Here is a 20,473-nt window from a genome sequence, read left to right as displayed (position 1 = left end):
ATTAAAATATGGTTCAGATATTGGTTGATGGCCTTTGACCTGAGTCGGATACAGATCCATCCCTATAGCCGCCAAGAACCAAATTATGTATTATTTTGCAAGTTGTATTTTTATATTTTTTCAAGCTATCTTTCATCAACCAACAACAGTTGGGTGTAGTGGCCAAGGCTTCTCTTCAAAATGGAGAGGTCTTGAGTTCAAGTCACTATTTGGTCACATTTTAACAATTTTATTTGAAATAACTTTGAACGATTTGACATTATCTAACCCACCCGACCCAACAGACCTGAATCAATTAATTCGGCCGGATTAGATCCGGATATGGATTTGATGAAAGTAAAATGGTTCGGATATGGTTTTAGCTAGTAGGATCCGAGTTGGATTTGTATCCAGATAAACAATTTGGATATGGATATTGACATACTCATATCTGGCCCGAACCCCGATCGGTTTTAAGCCCTGTTTTAGAGCCTCTCATTAGTAGTCATCTGTCTTTATTGGTTATGATCAATCCATCTCAATTGACTCTTATTTATATTATTATAGCTCTTCTCCTAGCCCTTTAATCTCCTGAATGCATTCCTTTCTGTTTTTGTCTTTTGAAAGTTTTACACTCATTTATCTCTCCTATAATATCTGTACAATCATGATTTCTTGATTAATGGTCTTCTGCATGAAGCATGGCTGCTTGGTCTAAGTCCTAATGTGTTTTTCGTTGATCCTTATTTATTTTATCATCTGATGCACATGATACACATAGAAATGGCATTCGTGTTAATTATTTTCATGTTATATATTGTATTAGTTGGATCCTGAGCTAGAATTTGATCGTGAAGTTTACCCACTGGGGCTTCTTCCAAGCGCTGGGGTCGTGGTTGGTGTTTCCCAGAGAATGTCATTTTCAGCATGCACTGAGTTTCCTTGTTTTGAGCCTTCCCCTCAAGCTCAAACAATATTGCATTGCCTGCTCCGGCACCTTCTTCAGGTACACAGTTCATTGTTTCTTTTCCTGCTATTAGTGATTCATGAGTTTTGAGGTTCATGTAAGGGAGACCACATTAAACTAGTGCAAGACTTGGACTTTCCTTGGTGCTTCTGAATTATTCTAATGAGTGATGAATGTATTGCTGGGTTAACAAAGGATCTCTTAGCCCGCCCTTAATCAATGAATGTTATTGGAGATGGATGAAATCAAAATTAAGTGCCCTTCTGAAATATCATTGGGCCTTTTAATGCATAGGTCCTCCATTGTGCCATGTTTGCATACTGGAATATTGACTTGATGTTAACCTAGTGTACTTAAGCCCAAGAGAAAAATACAGATATGCTTAGCTTATTTGTACTTACTTTGGCCCGTTTTCATAGTCTTCTATCTACATTTTCCTTGAGGTTTGTTTATACTCCATGTTCCTGATGAAGCCTTTCTCTATGGCATATGCTTTATCAGCTGTTCATAGATTGCATCAACTTTATGTAATTGTTTCCATTAATGGGTTCATGACGTAGGGTCTTGTTATTTCTGTATTACCCTGGCTACCATCAGGAGAGTTGCATTACTTTTGGTTATTGTTAAAGGTGAAAAGCAGAGGCCAAAGAGTACAGAATGGGTGGAGACTAAATTTTTTGAGAAAAGCTTTATCTTTTAGACTCTGTGTATACTTAGATGTATCTCTTAGGCTTGAGTCAATTGTAGGGTAATAACTTTTCATTCGTGGCAGTCAATGATTTTCTGGATCTCATGAAAGAGAAAATACAGTATGAGTCATGCAAAAATACTGTTTCTGCTTAAAGCTTTAAGTTGAGATCGGTTGATTTAGGGAGTAATGAATCGCTGCATATCCAAGACATACTGGCCAAGACATTGAAACAATTTTTTTTTTTTTTGGAGAGTTACATGAGTAAATACATGAAACTATGTCTGTTGCTCTCATGTTTTTTTTTGTTTTTTTTTTCCTGATGAATATATAATTCTGGTTTATGTTTCTACTCAACAGAGGGACAAAAATGAGGAAGCTTTACGGTTAGCGCGCTTATCTGCAGAAAAGCCTCATTTCTCCCACTGTTTGGAGTGGCTTCTTTTTACTGTGTTTGATGCTGAAATATCCAGGTATCGTTCATTTCATGTTCTGAATCTGAAAACTTGATATCCGATTTTGAGGTAATATTCTGATTCTCATGTAGAAATGTGCAATTCCATTAATCCTTTCTCTTGACTATGGATTAATAATTAAAATGCTAGATGGATTAAATCAATATGACCAATATAGATGCACAAATATGTTTATCTTGTTCAGTTGATTATGAACATTCACACACCACATAAACAACAGATTTTTTTTACGGGAGAAACCTTGATGGGAAAAATCATGCGACCTAATTCAAGTACAAATCGCACTAAGAAATTAATACAAATACAAAAGTACTAGACACACAGATTACCCAACTGACTCGAGTCCATGACCAGTTTCTGCAAATGGTAGTAGCCTTTTGATCTTCAGCTTCAAATCTTCAAACTGTCTTTCTTCACAAAGTGGGGCTTTGTGGTTGAAGATGAAAGGAATCTTTACACAATCATGATTTGATTGTGCGGGGATCACTGATTCAATTCGAAAGTCTTGAAGATAAGTCTTTCTTCACATGAACCTCAGAGGAACTCAATCGAGGATTTTTAGGATGTGAACATAATGTTTTAGAACCCTTAGAGAGTCAGTTCTCTGAATTGAATCACATAATCTCTTATATGTTTCATAAATAACAAACCGATCGATTGATTGAAAAAGTGTTGCGGTCCCTTCACAAAAAGTTTTCTGAATTTGATCTATCGAAAATTAATTCGGTAGATTGAAAAAATTCTGTAGTAGACTCAGAGAACTTTTGTTGGATTTTGATTAATCTAAATTAATTTCATCAATCGAAAATCAATTTGATCAATCGACTACTGTGATGATTCAATCCGAATTTTTAGCAACTTTGCCACATCGATAACCCCACAAATATTCATTAACTAGTTACCCGTGTTTATTGATATCCTAAGTCAGTAGCCAATTCGCTGATCACGAGTACGGACTTAACTACATTTTTTGACCATTTTGCACATGAATGAGGTTGGGTGGAACAGAACTTGCAAGAACCTATTTCCTACCATATGTTGCTTGCTTTCACATTTACATTATTTCTGTTAGTATATGGAATTCTCTCGAAGAATATTGACATATTGCAAATGGCAGTAACTGAAATACTAGCTTATTAGAAGGTACCAACTTGGTAAGTTGGTAAAGTCTATAAGAAGTAATCCCACAGGCCTGGCATCAAATCCAAAAGAGAGAAAAAGTACTAGCCTTTTATGGAAAAAGGCAATTACAGCATACCAAATAATAGGAGTGTCATTTATGTTTTTGATGGTTGAGAGAAAGCTAGAATTCACAGTAACATTGGGAAGAAATGCTCAAGAGCTACAATGTTGTAGAATGGCTATGGAGATATGGAAGCATTATGTGAGTCTTTGGTGGGAAGTTATCGTACAAAAGTTCAGGCATGGAAATTTGGATGAGAGACTATAGGATTAGATCCAAATATTGTTGTGGAGTTTGGAGTGGCATCCAAAATGGAGTGGATGAGTTTAGGAAAGACATTAGATTCAAGCTTACAAATGGTTGTAAATTAGGTTTTTGAGGACCAATAAATGGGGATTCACTGTTGAAGAAACAATACCTAATCTATTTTCTTTGTCAAATTAAAAAGAATCATGCAGTTCGAACTTTTATGGTTTGGTCAGGTGATGGTCTCTCTTGGGATCTGGATCTCAAAAGAAACTCAAAGATAGGGAAGTGGATTTAATGGATTGTGTGATTGAGGCCCTAGGAAGTTTTTGCAACTTTCTCCATGGGGAGGACCATAGAGTGTTGATAAAAAGTTAGAATAGAGTCTTCTTAGTTAGATCCTTTTATGACATACTCTCAAAACTCACATTCCTTGGATCTTTCATATGGGGGTTAAAATTTTAGTCTAGAGTGACTTTATTCTTTTGCGCATTTGCTTTAGACAAGATCCTTTTGATTGAAATTTAAGTGCAAGTAGACAAACTATACTTTTGTGTCATGCCCAAATTATGTGGAAAAATGTTTAAGACCTATTTCATGGTGAGGGAGCCAATATGTTCTGGTCTCATTTCTTCTCTCTTCCAAGTGTGTTGGACCTTTCTCCAGTCTAGGCATGTACATTTGGGTAGAAACGAACAGAATTTTTGGGTTCACGTCGGGTATCACTAGAACTGAAACAAAACCGATGTTCTTCGGGTTCGGTTTGGGTTTTCATCAATATGCAATACCCAGAACCAAATTGAATCGATAATTGCGGGTTTAACTTCTGGTTCGGTTTGGGTTCGGGTAACCGGATATTGACTAATTTTTTTAAAGAAAAAGAATTTTAAGTGGGGTTTAAAAGACTTGAACTTGAGATGTGGTAATCACAACTAGTCTTACCAACTAGCCAACTTAGTATTTGTGTTAAATCGAATAAAAATATACATATTATTACTTTCGGCTCACGGTTCGGGTTCGGGTTCAGGTTTGGTTTGGGTCGGTTCTCAAAGGCAATACCCAGAACTGAACCGAAATATTTTGGTTCAGGTTCGGTTTGGTTCCATTTTTTTTAGTTCGGTTCCGGGTTGGGTTTTGGGTAATGGGAAAGTTGTACATCCCTACTCCAGTCTATGTCACCTTTGTTCAAGCATTTTCTAATAGGTAAATCAAAGTTTGAAGAGTAGAGTTTTTTTTTTCTTTTTCTTTTCTGAACTTATTTTTATGTTTTGGGGCTTATTTTCATATTTTATTGACCCATTGTCTTAGTATAGATGTTTGGGAACTTTAGTATGTCTTTTTATTAGTTTATGAGGGTTGAAAATTTATGAGAGAGAAAGTTACGAAATTAGACTTTTTTTTGTAATTTATCTTTAAGTTTAGGGTAACTTAAATCTTTTTCTCTTTAGGGTTTTGTTTTTAACACATCTTTATGTTATTTTATCTTTTGGAATAAAATTTTCAGAATTGTGTGATTTCTTTTTTGAATGTTGTTGCCATGTAAATCAGTGAGAGTGATTCCAAGGTAAATCTATCATTTTTTTTCCTTCTAATCTTATTTATCTTTTCTTGATTTTTTTTAAATTTTCTAGTTCTTGATTTTCTTGAATTTAAGAACTCTTGAATTCTTGAATCTTTGACCTACAAACCTTAAACCTTTTTAAAATATTAAGGATGTCTTAGATATTTTCCATAGAATTGAAGGTTAGTTTTTAAATTTGATGAACCCTCTCTAATACCCCCAAACCTGATAGAAAGGGGGAAAAGCCCTAATTTAATTATGTTTTTCTTCAACTCCTCTTGTTTGTTGTCTCTTTTCTTGCCTCTCATCTCTCATTTTTCCTCTCGAGTCTCACCTCTTGCATCTTCTTTCCTATCTCGACTCTCATTCTTGAAGAAGAAGAATGTACATACCTTCTTTTTCCATATTTTATTGTCTCTCTCATTTTCTATAGGAGCGGAAACTTTAACGGAATATAAAAGAATCTTCTTTGAGGATTTCATATTTAGTGGGTGCTATTATGTTCTGTTTGAGTGATTTTGTTGGCTATATTTTTTCTTTGTTCTTGTTTTGCCTATCCCTTTGTATGTAGGCGACCTTGGCCTCCTTTTTATCTTTAATCCAATATTTATCTTTGCCTTTAAAACAGCTTCATTAACTCCTTCTAGGAATGAATATGGTCTTTAAAGGTTGTTCCTCCGAAAATAATTTATTGTGCTATATAGAAACCATGTATTTTTGGATAGGATCTCAAGTGTATGGATTAATTAAAAGTTCAATTTTATTTGACTACTCATTTTCAAAAGGTATACACGTTGTTCACAAACATTCGGTTTCTACCGAAAAGTTTCCTATAATTTATTCTATAACAATTTTTGCACTGAACTTGTAAATCCAATATATTTGTATACATATCCCGAACGTATTAACTTCTTCTCAAAATCACTTAAATATGCGTTAGTTCTTATGCTGGAATCATCAATGCTATTTACATTTTCGTAACAAATGTTACCATAAAATTTATTATTATTTTTGTTATTATAATTGTCTTTACCACTTGAAATATTAGATAAATATCATTATGTTTTATTTTTATCGAGAACTATTAATATGTTTTTTGAATCACAAAAAGAAAACTGCAAATATTGATTGTTTGAGTTATGGTGGTGGGTATCCTGATAAAACCAAAGTGTTTGATATGGTTAGAAACTATTAGTATTTCTTAATGGGCTTGATATGGAGTTCGTTTTATTATTGATTTTTTATAGGTAAAGATCAATTTTATTAAAAAGGAAGTCGAGGTGATCAACCCGGGAAATACAAAGAAGATAACATAACTATAAACTAGCCCTCATACCAAGAATTATCCTACATCCAAATTACAAACCCTTTCCCATCTTACAACAAAAATTTCAAAGAAAATGCTCCTAAATTCTTTGTAGAGCTTGCACCAAAGAAACACTAAAGCTAGGATAGACAAAATCACCTGTTGAACAAAGCTTTCTTTATTGTCAAACGCACAAGCATTTCTTTTCTTCCATGTTCTTCAACAGATGACAAAAGGTAAAAGGCCCCAAATGATACACCTGTACTTATTTTTCAGGAATTTTAGACCAAGCTTCTGATAAACTTTAATTTTCGAATAGGCTGATGCCAACCCTTCAATATATTTCTTGCTAGAAGTATCCTTGATCCCATTGATAAAGTGAAAACATTGTTGCAAACCAACCAACTATCAAACAAACCACGAACAGAGGAGGGGAATCAAGTGTCCAATCAAAACAAAGATAATAAATGAGACCAAATCTGATGTATAAAATGACAATGCATCGGGATATTATTGGCGGACTCTCCCTCCTCTTTGCAAAGGACAAAGAAATTGGGATCAATGAAGCCCCTTTTGATCAACTAATCCAAAGTGAAAATCTTCTCAATTGCCACTGCTTAAATAAAGAAAGAGATCTTGGATGGAACATTTTTTTATCCAAATAAAGGAGTGAGGAAAGTTATTAGTCACTTTTGCACACCCAACAAAGTACAAAGATTTCACTGAAAAATTCCCATATCTGTTTCCATATGATCTCCTTTTATCCTCCATGTTAGGACTAACAGAGGACTCCAAGCACACAGTTAACCTCTCCAAACCTTTTGAGTACCCAATCTATAAACATTCTTTTGAATCCAAAATCCCATCACTTCATTCCCATCCCTTTCTTAAAATGCCGCAATTGTGTGCCCTTTCTTACTTGACAACCTATACAAATAAGGAAATTGCTCCTTCAAAGCACGATCCCCAAACCACCAATCCTCCTAGAATATAATTTTATTCCCTTCCCACCTTGAACTTCACCTTCTTCTTGAACAGAGGAAGCCTCCTCAAAATACCGTTCCACGCATCATAACCGCGACCCTTTCGCTACCCCACTCTTGGATGTGAGTTGTCTTACTCTCCACTCAAAGAATAATTATCTAACTACTTTTCATTTTTTTCGTAAAAGAGTTTGTTGATTTAGAGTCTCATATTTCGGCCAGGGGTGGAAATCTCTTTGGAATTTGGATTTCAGAGGAATGCTAATTATTGGGTGGTTGAATCTATTACTACTTGTTTGTAGTTTGCTTGCCATTTTCATCACTCCTTTGTAGGAAGATTGATGAGTATGGTTGTGGAGTTGGGATGGTGCTTTTTCGGTCAATTCATTCCATCAATCCCTATCCATGCGCTGTAATCATATTTTCTAGGTTCAATTATTTGGGACCACAAAAGTAGTTTTCTTCATTTGGTCGATTTATTTAGACAAGATTTTTATCGATTGACCACATCATTGTCTAGGGCCTCACCTTCGTTTATTTATGCTATATGTAAAAAGCTATTGGCAATTCTATTTATCTCCTTTTAATCCAATTCTCTTTTGCTTGAGATATTTAGTCCCATTTCAATTCCCTATTATATATTTGTTGGATTTTTCCTGGGTCCATGGCATTTCATTTTCAAAGTTGGCTCTTGTTGACGTTTAGGTTTAGAGAAAGGATTATGTAGGTTTTCATTCCCTCTGTGGTTTGTTGGTGCATTTGGGAGGAATGTAATAACCATCTCTTCAATGGGAAGGAGGGAGGTTTAAAATCTCGTTTCGATGCAATGTTTCAACCGAGAGAAAAATTGAAACAGCCTCGTCCGAAACATCCTCAAATATATAATTTTTATGATTCAATATTTGTTTTGGTCTCGCTTGTAACCAAAATATTTTGCACAAACATTATGAAATATTGCAAAACTTTCAACCATGTGTAGGGACACCCTTGAAGTCATTATTTACATTTTAGGACTCACTTTATTTTTGTGTAAATCATTTGAAAATTAAAGGGGGTCTCTCTTGAGGGTTTTCCATTTACGTTGGACCTCATGTGTAACGTGAGGTTGTAAGGTACGAAGTTTTCTTGTTTTCTAGTGGTTATTTTGTTTGTTTTAAATTTTTTCCTCTCATGTAATAGGTAAGTTTCCTTGGATTTCTATGGCAAAATAAATCTTACATTTATCAATGATATGTATTATAGAGTTGTTATAAATCTTAGGTACCTTTATTTAGCCCAATGTTTTCAAGCATGGAGGGGCGAGCTTCCTGGCCTATGCCTTGAGGCATAAGGCATAAATCTCACATGCATGGTATTTTTAAATAAATAATGTAACCTACTTAAATAAGTAATATTGAAAACTAAAATAATAGGTAGCCGCTGCATTTTCCAAGTTTTAATGCCTTACACTAATAATGATATAAAATATGGAAGAAATGTTTATATTTAAATTATTAAAAGTTTCTGACGTAAATAACTTATTATGTGTATTACTAAAATACAATTAAATTCTTGTCTTGTCTTGTCAATAATTTCCTTGTGTAATACTAAAAGCTAAAAAAGTATATCTTTCTTTAAATATATTATTATTTATAGTCGAATTTATTTGTAAAAATACTCTAATTATGTTGAATGCTAGCAGTAAGATGAAATTCAATATATATTTTAATTGAAAATACGATCAATACATGGTCTTGCAAAAACAGGAAAACCTGCGTGAGATGTGCAGCTCTGTCAAAAGTCTTATGCCTGATTTGAGCCTAATACTGATTCATACATCTTTTAGGGGCTCTTAGTCTGAGGTGTAAAACTCAACTGTCTTTTTACGTTTCTTTCTTGCGCCTCTAGCCATTTTTAATGAGTCTCACCCTGAGGTGCAAGTCTCGTGCGACTAAAAACACTGATTTAGCCTACGTAATTTTGCTTATCAAAAGAAAACAAAATAATGTAGTTCACCACAACTAGTGTATAACCTCATGTGGAGTTAAAACTTTTAAATGGAGTGTAGTAGTGGTGGTCGGTGGGGCATAGTTATCTAGTGATTGTACTTTGATTTTTTCTCATGGATCATTCCTTTTCCTTCTTTGGTCTGTATCGTTGATGCTTTACATTTATGTTTGTTTGAATATCTGTTATCTAAATCATGATGAATCTATTTTACAGGCAAAATACAAACAAGAACCATTCTTCTCTACCTAAAAGTGCTACCAGTCTGTTGGTGAAGACTTGCAATTTAATCAGAAATTTTCCTGAATATCTTGATGTAGTTGTAAGTGTAGCAAGAAAAACTGATGGGCGACATTGGGCAGATTTGTTCTCTGCTGCTGGAAGATCAACAGAGTATGTTTTTTTACTTCAAATTTTATCTTAATTTTACCTCTTTTGTGTAGCTTAGGTATTACTTTCTTCGATCCCGGCTCTTTTCTCAGATTTTCACATCTTTTGTTGATGTAATCATGATTTTATTCCAGATATTGAATTTCGATTTTCTTGCCTATTTTGGTCAGTGTAGGCATGTATGTAAAAAAGCTTGATCGCTGAAAACAGCTATAATTCTAAGTAACGATCATAATAATCAAATTATGTCACAGATCATAATAATCAAATTAGCTGACCATAGGTCCCTTTTTGATCTGATCGATGTAAGTGGGCATCTGTTTTAATAAATAAACCTGGTACCACATGTTGATGCAAATTCAAAGGGAAAAGGGACTAGCCTTGTGGTCCACCTGCATGGCCACTTAATAACTTGTCCTCAACTTATTGCACAGATGGAAAAATACAATTAGTTAAAAATATCACGGTTGTTTCAGACAATCCTGTGATGGATCAGGATTGTCCTGGGAGACTTTTGATTCTTATGTGGTTCAGAAATCACATAAGATCTGTTATAAATCGTTCTCTGCAAGGTTAAGATCTTTACAAATTGATAGTGGTAGTTCTAGCGATCACACTAATCAATGTGTGGAACAACAGATATAGATGTATATAATGTATAATGCAGATTGTTGGTGTCTCTTTTCTTTTTTCCAAATTTTTTTTTTTTTTTTTTTGGATTTCTAGGATTTTCAGGGGATTTCTGCTTTTCACATTTATCTTACAATGCATCCTTCCTAGATTGTCCTAGACTACTTCATCTCCATTCAGGATGATCCTGAAACTTCGAACCTTGAGAAGACCTGTTCTGGGTAGAATTACGTAAAAACATATCTCTGGCTTTGATGACTTAAAAACATGAGACATTCTCAAACTACTATATAGAAGGTAAGGAGTATATCATAATCAAGAAGCTGAACAATGAAAGATGAGTGAATATTAGTTTCTCTACTATCTATAGTTGATATCTTCGAAACGATTAATGCCTTTTCATAATAACTATGATCTGACAAGTGGATTTGCTGCATTATATGTTTGGAATCAAATTATCTCATGGCAATGAACTTACATTGCTTTCTTTGAAACAAGTAGTCCAATGTTTGACTAGTGCGGTTTACAGTAAATTGGAGCCTGAATTTGAAGTACTTTTTTTGTTCTTATTGTCATTCCTATCATCATTGTACTATTTATTTTTCTTTCCAGGTTGTTTGAGGAATGCTTCCAAAGAAGATGGTACCGTACTGCAGCCTGCTATATACTAGTAAGATTCATATGCTTGTAAAAATTCCTTGAGCCTAGTGAACTCCAATACATTGTGGCAATGCTCCTGTTTTGAACTTTTAATTGATAAAATAACCTCAGATTTACTTCTTAATCATTCATATCTCTTAGCTTCCAATTACAAATGCTAAATGTTATCATCAGTATCCATGCCTTAGCCAAAACATTTGGGTCGGCAACAAACCTTTTTTGATAATTAAAAGTATTTAAATTTAGGGAAAATTACATGGCAGAGGGTCGTGCTTCTAAATGCTCCCTGAGTTTTAGGACGGTATCTTAACAATCCAGTTAGTAAAAATCTTTCTTTCTTAATGGTCCTTAACGCCGATAAAATGGTGAACTCAAACCAGAGATTCGACAATTTGAATTGTCGAGCTCGACGATTTGAATGTTTGATCTCAACGATTCATGTTCAATTATCGAGATCGATGATATATAATAATTGATTTTGACGATTTCAATCTTTGATCTCGACAATTCAAGTTAAATTGTCGAGATCAATGATCTAGACATTAGGAGCAAAGATTGATCTCAACGATTGAAAGAGGGGTAAGGGACCATGAGAAAGAATAAGTTTATCCGGACCATCAAGATACTTCCAAAAGGTGAGGGATTATTTATAAAGAAACTCCTCCACTAGGTTTCATTAAGTAATTCTATTGGGGTCAGCAACGTGAATCCTATTTCACCATTCAGAAGCGTTAATTGTTTGTAAATCTATGATCAACAGGAGAGCCTACCCAATCAACATAGAGAAAGATCATTTTCGTAGTTGTGCACGTGGTTGATATGTCATCTCCTTGCTCCTACTTTCTCAACCACATCAATGAACATTTGGGGTTGGTTAAATGAATCTTGTTCCTCCATTCCACTAGTCTTTTGTTATTGATAATTAGTTCTTATCCACTTTCACTATCTTCAACCATGTTCATTTAAGTCTTCCTCTTACTCTCTTAGGACCTTCAACTTGAATATTTCTTCTAACTAGGTCTATAAACAGCCTTCGTTGAACATGCCCAAACCATCTCAACTGACTTTTCCTTATTGTATCTCCAATTGGATACTTAGACCTATATATTTCCCAAATGCATTTGTTTCTAATGTTATATTTCCTTGTTTTTCACTCATCCATCTCATCATCCTCTTTTTTTTGGCTAGGCAATCCATATCAACATCCTCATCTCCTCTATGCTTATTCACATGATGTAATATTAAGCTCCATAAAGCATACCTGGCCTTACGACCATCTTATAATTTTTTTTAGTTTGATTGGTATGCATCTATCACATAATACTCCATAAGCACACCTCCACTTTAACCATCAACTCTAATTCTATGGGCAACATCATCCTCAATCTCTCAAACCTTATGTATAATAGACCTCGGATGATAAATTGGTTGTTTTGTGGTATTTATAGGGGTTCCTAATGTCTCCTATTTTCTTTCCTTAACTTGTAAAACAAGTTAAACTTCTACCAACTTACTAAGAAAATTAGAAGAACTCTAAATTCTAGAACTTTTTCCTCACTCAATTAAGTATAAAACCTTTCCTGAGGAGACTCAATTTACTAAACTCTTACTATCGAATCTACTAAAAGTATTAAAACACAAATTTACTGTAAATACCAATTTTATGCTTTACTATAAATATTAAACCCATACATTATTATAAATAATAATAAAATTAATTTACTAAAAAAGGTAAAATACTTAATCTATTGGAGACTTGGAGTCCCCTGAAACTTTTCTTCTTTCTTCTATTATTGGCCCCTTTTGTCAAGAATTTGACTTTGTTTTAGTTCAGGTTTGAAAGCTAGATTTTTCAACATCTGTTATTCATGCTAAAGTTTATCTTGTACATTCTCACGTCTTGATGAATGCAACAGGTAATTGCCAAACTTGAAGGTCCAGCCGTGAGTCAGTATTGTGCGCTGCGTTTATTACAGGTAAACACATGATTTTTGCTTTTTAACGTCATAATTATCTATGAGAGATTCTATTGCCACACCAACTCTTGCTAATAGCACCCTAATTCATATGTAAATCACCAAAGAATTAACACATATGTTGGGTTGCTGTTCTTAAAAGTTGGTGTGGCAATAGAAGCTCTCTTATTTATCTTCATTTCTTCTATTTGTTTCTGTTTTTGTTTTTTCATTTTCTTCTTGCTTCTATTAATTGCTATTTCAACAGTGACAAAAAAATACCTACTCATTGCAGGCAACTCTTGATGAATCTTTATATGAACTTGCTGGGGAGCTGGTATTACTTGGGTCATCATCATATGCATCTTTTAGTTGGAAGAAATATTGCATTATTCCATGTTTTTAAAGGGAAAATTTCTGTTTTTGTCAGGTGAGGTTCTTGTTGAGATCTGGAAGGGAATATGAACATCCAAACGCAGAATCAGACAAACTCTCCCCAAGATTCTTGAGTTATTTTCTTTTTAGTTCTGGTTACAAGAAACAATCATTTGAATCTAGAAGGTAAAAAACACATTCCTTAAATGGGCATTGTAATCAATGGGTGTGATATGGATGCTTCCAAATGCCATTTCTACTTTTGTATATTATTGCTGTTGGTAATTTAGCTGGAAACAATTTCGCATGCATTATCCAACCCTTGACCCCTCAAAACTCAACTTGATTGCCCATTTAGTCAAGTTATCTTGATGACTTGGGTTCGACTCAGATGAGTCCGATAAATATATATTAAATTGATTAAGCATTTAAAATATATAAAATTAAGAATTCTGTTTATTTTTTCCCTAAAAGAAAAAAACATTAAATATTACAGTATAACTCAGTTGAGTGTCTAATCCGACTTGGGGCATTTCCAAGTCGTCTCAGCACGTTGATTGAAAGCAATTTTAGTACCAAGTCTAATCAAAATCGAAATGAGTCAAATTGACTTAGCAAAATTTCTAGTTGACTTGACGAGTTCTAAAACATAGCTTTGAAGTACGATGCTCTAAATGTTACTGTAATTATGTACTTCTGTACTTCGCCGTTGTAGCATACTTCATCAAATTCTTATAGTTTTGATTTTTGAGCTCATAATTGATTGATGGTGGTCTAATGTGGCACTGTTATACTGGAGCAGCCCCTCATTCAAAGAGAAGAATGCACATCTTGCTTCAGTTAAGAACATCTTAGAAAGCCATGCTAGCTATTTAATGTCAGGGAAAGAGCTTTCCAAGCTTGTCGCTTTCGTTAAGGGCACCCAGTTTGATCTTGTGGTGAGCTTCCCGTATTTCTTATTTAGACTACTTTTCTTCAGCCATTTCAAAAATTTGCAATGATTGCTTACAACTTATTGTAGGAATATCTTCAACGAGAAAGAAATGGATCTGCTCGTTTGGAGAATTTTGCTTCGGGACTTGAACTAATTGGGCAAAAGGTATCAGACACCAACCTGACTTTCATTTAAAGAATAAATATGATGAACATGTTAGCCATTTTCAAGATTTGACTCGCATGTGGAATGTCGGCCAAATTATGATTTTTATTATGAATCTATCTGAGTGACTAGTGTTATTTTTTTCCTTGGGTGATTTTCTAATTTATTCTATGTTTGCAGCTTCAAATGAGTACTTTGCAGAGCCGACTGGATGCTGAATTCCTTTTGGCTCACATGTGCTCTGTCAAGTTTAAGGAGTGGATTGTTGTCCTTGCTACTCTTTTGAGACGTCCAGAGGTATAACTGGCTTGTTTGATCATATAGAACTCCAACACCTATTTTGGTGGCAATCTAACTTTTATCCTTGAATAAGAAGCATATTAAGATTTTTTTCTTGTTTTTAAATGGCTTCTAGTGAGATCCATTTTTCAATGAAATATGATCCTTTTTTGGTTCCCATGAATGGTGAGATCCTTTATTGCTAGCAGATGTTTTTGTTACCTGTCTTTTTACATGGTGCTTTAGTGCTTGCAGACTCGTTCATTTTGTGTCTTTTTTTAATGGTTTAATATCATAAATATTAGACTGTATACAGTTATATGATGATCAATATGACTGAATATATAATATCACGTTTAAAGGATAAAATGCATTCAAGCTATGTTAGTGGTAAGGTAGTGTTTGGTTGAGCTTCTTGGTGACGGAATTTAGCTTTCTCCCTAAAAGCTCTTTTAGGAGGAAGAAGAAAAAAAGAATTTTTCTGGACAAAAATGGTCATGATATATTCAACTTAATGGTCAAAATGCCCCCATTGGTTTGACACATGACTAAACAACTTTGAGGTCACTGGTTCAAGTCCAGCTTACCACCAGTTCATAAAAAAATGCACCTGATGCTTTATAGAGTTTAAGTTAATGATCAATTTTTCTATGTAATGGCCAAAATGTCCTTGGAAGCTGTTTTTCACAAACACTGTTCAGCTTCTAGACTTCAAAAAGCACTTTGCTGAACACCCGGCAAACAAGCAATATCACAATCACAATTCTTATAGAACTGATTCCATTGAAGCACTTTTTTTGAAAGTGGAGCTGGCCAAATGAGACCCAAGTAAATACCCTCAAAAATATGAGGTTGAATTGAAATTTTCACATCTCACATCCTTGATCATTTCTGAAATTTTTGCGATGCCTTCTACACAGGTTCTTTTTGATCTTTTCCGAAATGATATGCGGTTATGGAAAGCATACAGCTTCACTCTTCAGGTATGTCTCTCCGTTTATAGCTTCCATGATAATATAAAAGAGCTTTACTTGCCATGCCAACTTTTACTAAGAGCACCCCAAGGTGTGTGATAATTCTTCAGTAATTTCATATGAATTGGGGTGCTATTAGCAAAAGTTTGTGTGGCAATAGAAGCTCTCTAATATAATAGTGATACCACGCATGCAATTTAGTTGGCAGTCGTGATTTTCTTAATTTTGTGTTTATTTTCCAGTCGCAACCTGCTTTTACTGAATACTATGATCTGCTGAAAATGTTGGAAGAGCAACTTTCAACCGACCCAGATTTGGAATAGAAATACTTGGGAGACTTTTTTTTCCGACCGATGAAATACTTGAAAACTTAGATGCCCATTTTTCGTCAACCAATCCCAAGGTCAGTTTCAACAATGGATTTACTGCTAATAGATATTGTTCCTTTTTTTCATGGATTTTCTGTTCGCCCAATTATTGGTTGAGATTATTGACAATGTGTTTGGGTTCTTCGGATTTCTGACAAGAGATCGTAGGTTCTTCTCAGCCATGTAAATAGCCATACTCAAATATATGTTCCAGAGTTACCCGGTTCAGAGGTCACCACTTTTTTGTTTTTTGTTTCTATTGAAGAATTAACAAGAATAAGCCTAATATGGGCACTGTGAGATTTGCCTTGTGTATGGTCTTCTTTTCTGCTTCTGAAGCCGTACTGCCGTTCTAGTGAATCATATTCCTCTTCTTCATTGTTGGGACATGAATGGACATCTTCTTCGTACTGGGTGAAGTTCTTCAAGAATGAGAAGAAGGTTTAGAAGTTTTTTTTTGCCTCTGATCATGGCTTGTACTAGAGCAAGCAAAAGTTCCTCTTGAGGATTGATAGGCTTCCTTAAATCGGACCTTTCTTCTTTGTAATTTGCTGAAGACTCGTGCTGAATCTCCCATGCGAGTGTCTTCAGCTCCATACCCTCCATGGTGGTGAACAACAGCAGGAAGACGGCCCTCGTTCAAGCAAGTGTGCTTGTCGAGTAGCTAGTTGCTTCAATGTTGTCGGTTTTGTTTGTGTTCTGTGGTATTTTAAATGTGGATTCTTCATGAGCATCAAAGGCCTTTTTGGGGGTAATTTGAGAAAAATCCATGGGTTTTCAAATCACTGACACTTACCTTACTAAATAAGATTCTAAGTCCTCTTAGATTTAATGGAAAAAACTTGCATACAAACAGAACAATTCCCAATTTTTTAATTTTTGCATTTGGGTTTGATCCAAGATTTTGAAAATAGACAGCTACCGAACCTCCAACTAACTCCCAAATTTAAAATTCAATCAGTGAAAAAATGGCAATTTTTTTCAACCATTTCAGGATAGAAACCTTGATTTCCCAAAAATTTGATTTTTTTCCTTCAAAAACGAAATTGATTCCAAACACGAATCCTTCCAACTGAAGATGATGGTATTTAAACGAAGGGTAAAAATCAAGGTGTCCGCAATAGGTTGAAGCTGAGGGTATTACGGTTCATTAGTCTCTCATAGAAGACCGTGGTCAATGGTAGTATTTCATTTCTCGAAGTAGCCTTTTCTTTTCTGGCAGTTCTTGTGCCCAAATAAATGCTTAACAGCCCATGTATATGTATAATTCTTTTAACGGACAGCTGCTCCAACTTTTTTTTATTTTATAGGTTTGAATGGTTAGTTTGCAATTGTGTTTCGGCCAAGTCTAGGGGAGTGATCTTAAGGTTTATGAGGCTGGCCAATTGTTGTGCTGGGTTGAAACTGTTAGATCTAACATTATTAATGTTGCAAAAATCTTGTCAAACACAATTTCTTTTCCAAAAAAGAAAAATAAGATAAAATCTTTTTTTTTTTTTTTCTAATTTTGTCAGGCCCACTATCTCTATTGAAGTGCAAAAGTTATTCGTATTTAACAAACGAACTGGGATAATGGGTGGTCTAAGAGGCCCAGATGCCTCGGTTCATAAAAAATAAAAATAAAAAACTGGGATAATGGTGTGTTGTGGGGACTTGTCTAATAAATTGTAATATACTAGTAGGTGGCACGTGTAGAACCACATTTATTACAAACAAACAAACAAAAAAAAGTAGTGTTTTCTGCATGATTATGTTAAAGATTATTTTAAAATAGATATTATTGCTTTTTTATTATATTTTATCATTTATATGTTGTAATGCCCTTTCTGTAATTTAAAATAAATATAAACTAAGGTGAATTTGAAGATAACATAATAAAAATATATGTTCATCGTTGTTTTTTTATTTTTTATTTTTTATTTTTTTTAAACTTTGGTGGTTATAGGGGTTGTGGGATTGCAAATTGCAATTGTATATTGTAACGGCCTCTTTATAAGTTAAAATATTAATTTAGAAAATTATGAAATTTATTAAAAAAAAAAAAAAATTGTAATTTTAAAAATTAACTAATGTGCTTACAAGTGTTTTGGAATTGTAAATTTATTCTTTCTAATGAAAATTTCCATTATTAGATGTAAATGTGGAGACATTTTTGGTAGATCAAATTTTGGTGTCAACAAATTTAGCGGTAGCATTATATTTACAGGAGGTTTTCCATGCCTATGGCATGAGCATCCTTTTCGGGGTTAAATGTAAAGTAAAGATAATAAAGTTGAAGGGGTATCATTGAAAATAATAATAATAATAATGAAAGATAGTAAAATTTAAGGGGTATTATTAAAAAATGTAAGAAGAAAGACAATAAAATTGAGGTTATTGTTGAAATAATATTGAAATTATCCTCAAGATATTTTCTTATAAGGTATAAAGATTGAGACAAAGAGGACAACCATTATGTTTTCTTATATAACTAGAGTTTCTCATCTTCTTTAAGGTAGAGGGTAAAAGAGGAAAGACAATAAAATTGTAGATGTATTATTAGAAAAATGGGTAGAATGGTAAAAGTCAACAAAGTTGAAGGGGTATCATTGAAAAAATTGAGGAAAGATGAAAGAAAATAATGTTGGAGGGGTATTATAAGTGATAAGATAATAAAGTAGAAGGGGTATTCTTGAAAACGAATTAGAAATAAGGGAATAAAATTGAAATTGTTCATTGAAATGTATGTGAGATTGGATTTGTTGAGATTCAATAATATCTCAACAACTTTATTGTTTTCTCCATTGTGGTGCAGTCAAGACAAACTCTAGTCTATATAATAAAATACAACAGTGGTACCCAATTGTAAAGGATAAATTGTCCCCTCAGCTACAGTGACCCGCCTTATTGCTTTCCTTCTCCCACTTCAACTTTAGTATCTTTATTTTTCTTTTCCCTCCACCCCTTCCCTTTTTCAATAATAACCCTCTAATTTTAATATATTTCCTCTTTTAACCCTTTGACCTCCCTCTAATTTTATTATTTTTCGTCTTTTACACCCTTAACCCATGGGCGGACTCTAGTATTTATATAATGGAATACAACGGTTCTCTTCCCAATGTTTATCCCCCACATAAGTAAGGGGTAGGGATTTAACATTTCTACAAATCTCAAGGACATTTGTAACTTTATTTCATTTTTCAAGAATATCCCTTCAATTTTATTGACTTTTCTTTTCTACCATTTTTTAATAAAGTCCCTCTAACTTTACTTTTTTTTCTCGTCTACCCCTTTTTTCAATAATGCCCTCCAACTTTCTTATATTCTTTTTTACCCCCCTTTAACCCCAAAGAGAATGATTATGCCTTAGGCACTGTAAAACTTTAGTAATTGATAAAACACAATGGTTATCCTTTCTTTTTTCTCAATCTTTACCCCCTATTAAGAAAGTATCTCGAAGATAATTTTAATACATTTTCTTTCCTCCCAACTTCCAAGAATGACCCTCAAATTATGATAATGATAAACTCTAGTATATAACAAGAAGATTTGTTTTCAATCATTTGTCTTAATCTTAATCCCCCTAAGATAAAGTGGGGTTGGGATTCAAATTTCAATTTCATTGTCTCATTTTCGAAGATAATTTTTAATTTAATTTTATTTTCTCTTCTCCACATTTTCAAAAATATCCCTTCAAATTTATGTATTGACTATCCTCTTTTCCCTCTCTACTCAATAATACCCCTCTAGATTTATTATCTTTCCTCATCCCCCACCTTTCCAATAATATCTTGTCAATTTTATTGTCTATCCTCTTCTACTCCTTTAACCTAAAAGAGTATGCCCTAATAAGCTAATAATACATCACAAGGATTGACAAACACTTTGTTTGATGACCGAGTTCTATTGGATCTGCTTAAGTTCACTAGGACCTATTGATTTCTTTTTGTTTTTTTGAGTCCCCTGCACTCAACACTATTAAACTAGTTTAGTGTATCTTTTGTCTTACTCTTAAACTAGTCTATTGTCTTTTGTGCTTTATGCTAGGTGTGGCATTGGTTACCCATTTTACTGGAACTAAACCATATTAGGAATCAACACCCTGATTCTAGGTCCCTAGGTACAATACCCGATTAGAGTCGTGTCTAAATGAATCGAACCAATAAGAATTGAAGGTTCCCATACTTTTTAAAGTTGAAGTATTATGTAAAGAATCTCAAGTTTTCAAAAAAATTGTGTATTCTAATTTAAATTGTCTATTAATTTATTTTGATAACTGGTATCTCTACAGACAATGGACCAACCCCGTATTTGGGCTTTGCTCAATCCATAGACTTGGTCTTGTCCAAGGACTAGTCTCGGGACACGTGCAGTGCCTACACATCACAC

General features: G+C 34.0%; 1 protein-coding gene across 2 annotated transcripts in view; it reads left to right on the top strand.

Moving 5' to 3' along the window:
* LOC147408017 (uncharacterized) overlaps positions 1-16,871 on the top strand; it is a 28,410-nt gene extending 11,539 nt beyond the window's left edge. The window contains exons 12-24 of one of the 2 annotated variants that reach the window (XR_015176942.1): positions 806-985; positions 1,995-2,107; positions 9,592-9,768; positions 11,008-11,065; positions 12,972-13,031; positions 13,306-13,347; positions 13,441-13,571; positions 14,188-14,323; positions 14,407-14,484; positions 14,665-14,781; positions 15,684-15,746; positions 15,980-16,140; positions 16,267-16,871. Coding sequence is in view for 1 of the 2 variants with exons in the window: in XM_086436843.1 (XP_086292969.1) it covers positions 806-985; positions 1,995-2,107; positions 9,592-9,768; positions 11,008-11,065; positions 12,972-13,031; positions 13,306-13,347; positions 13,441-13,571; positions 14,188-14,323; positions 14,407-14,484; positions 14,665-14,781; positions 15,684-15,746; positions 15,980-16,060 (1,236 nt within the window). In the remaining variant the exon portion in view is untranslated. Of the gene's footprint in view, positions 1-805; positions 986-1,994; positions 2,108-9,591; positions 9,769-11,007; positions 11,066-12,971; positions 13,032-13,305; positions 13,348-13,440; positions 13,572-14,187; positions 14,324-14,406; positions 14,485-14,664; positions 14,782-15,683; positions 15,747-15,979 lie in introns of both variants that reach the window. The other variant, XM_086436843.1, reaches the window with a different exon arrangement.
* Positions 16,872-20,473: the final 3,602 nt, after the last annotated feature.

Source organism: Akebia trifoliata, chromosome 3 (assembly GCF_017979445.1).
Source record: "Akebia trifoliata isolate Shusen 1 chromosome 3, ASM1797944v1, whole genome shotgun sequence".
Taxonomy (NCBI): domain Eukaryota; kingdom Viridiplantae; phylum Streptophyta; class Magnoliopsida; order Ranunculales; family Lardizabalaceae; genus Akebia; species Akebia trifoliata.
Note: the sequence above shows the minus strand (reverse complement) of the source record. Positions and strands in the feature narration are given on the sequence as shown.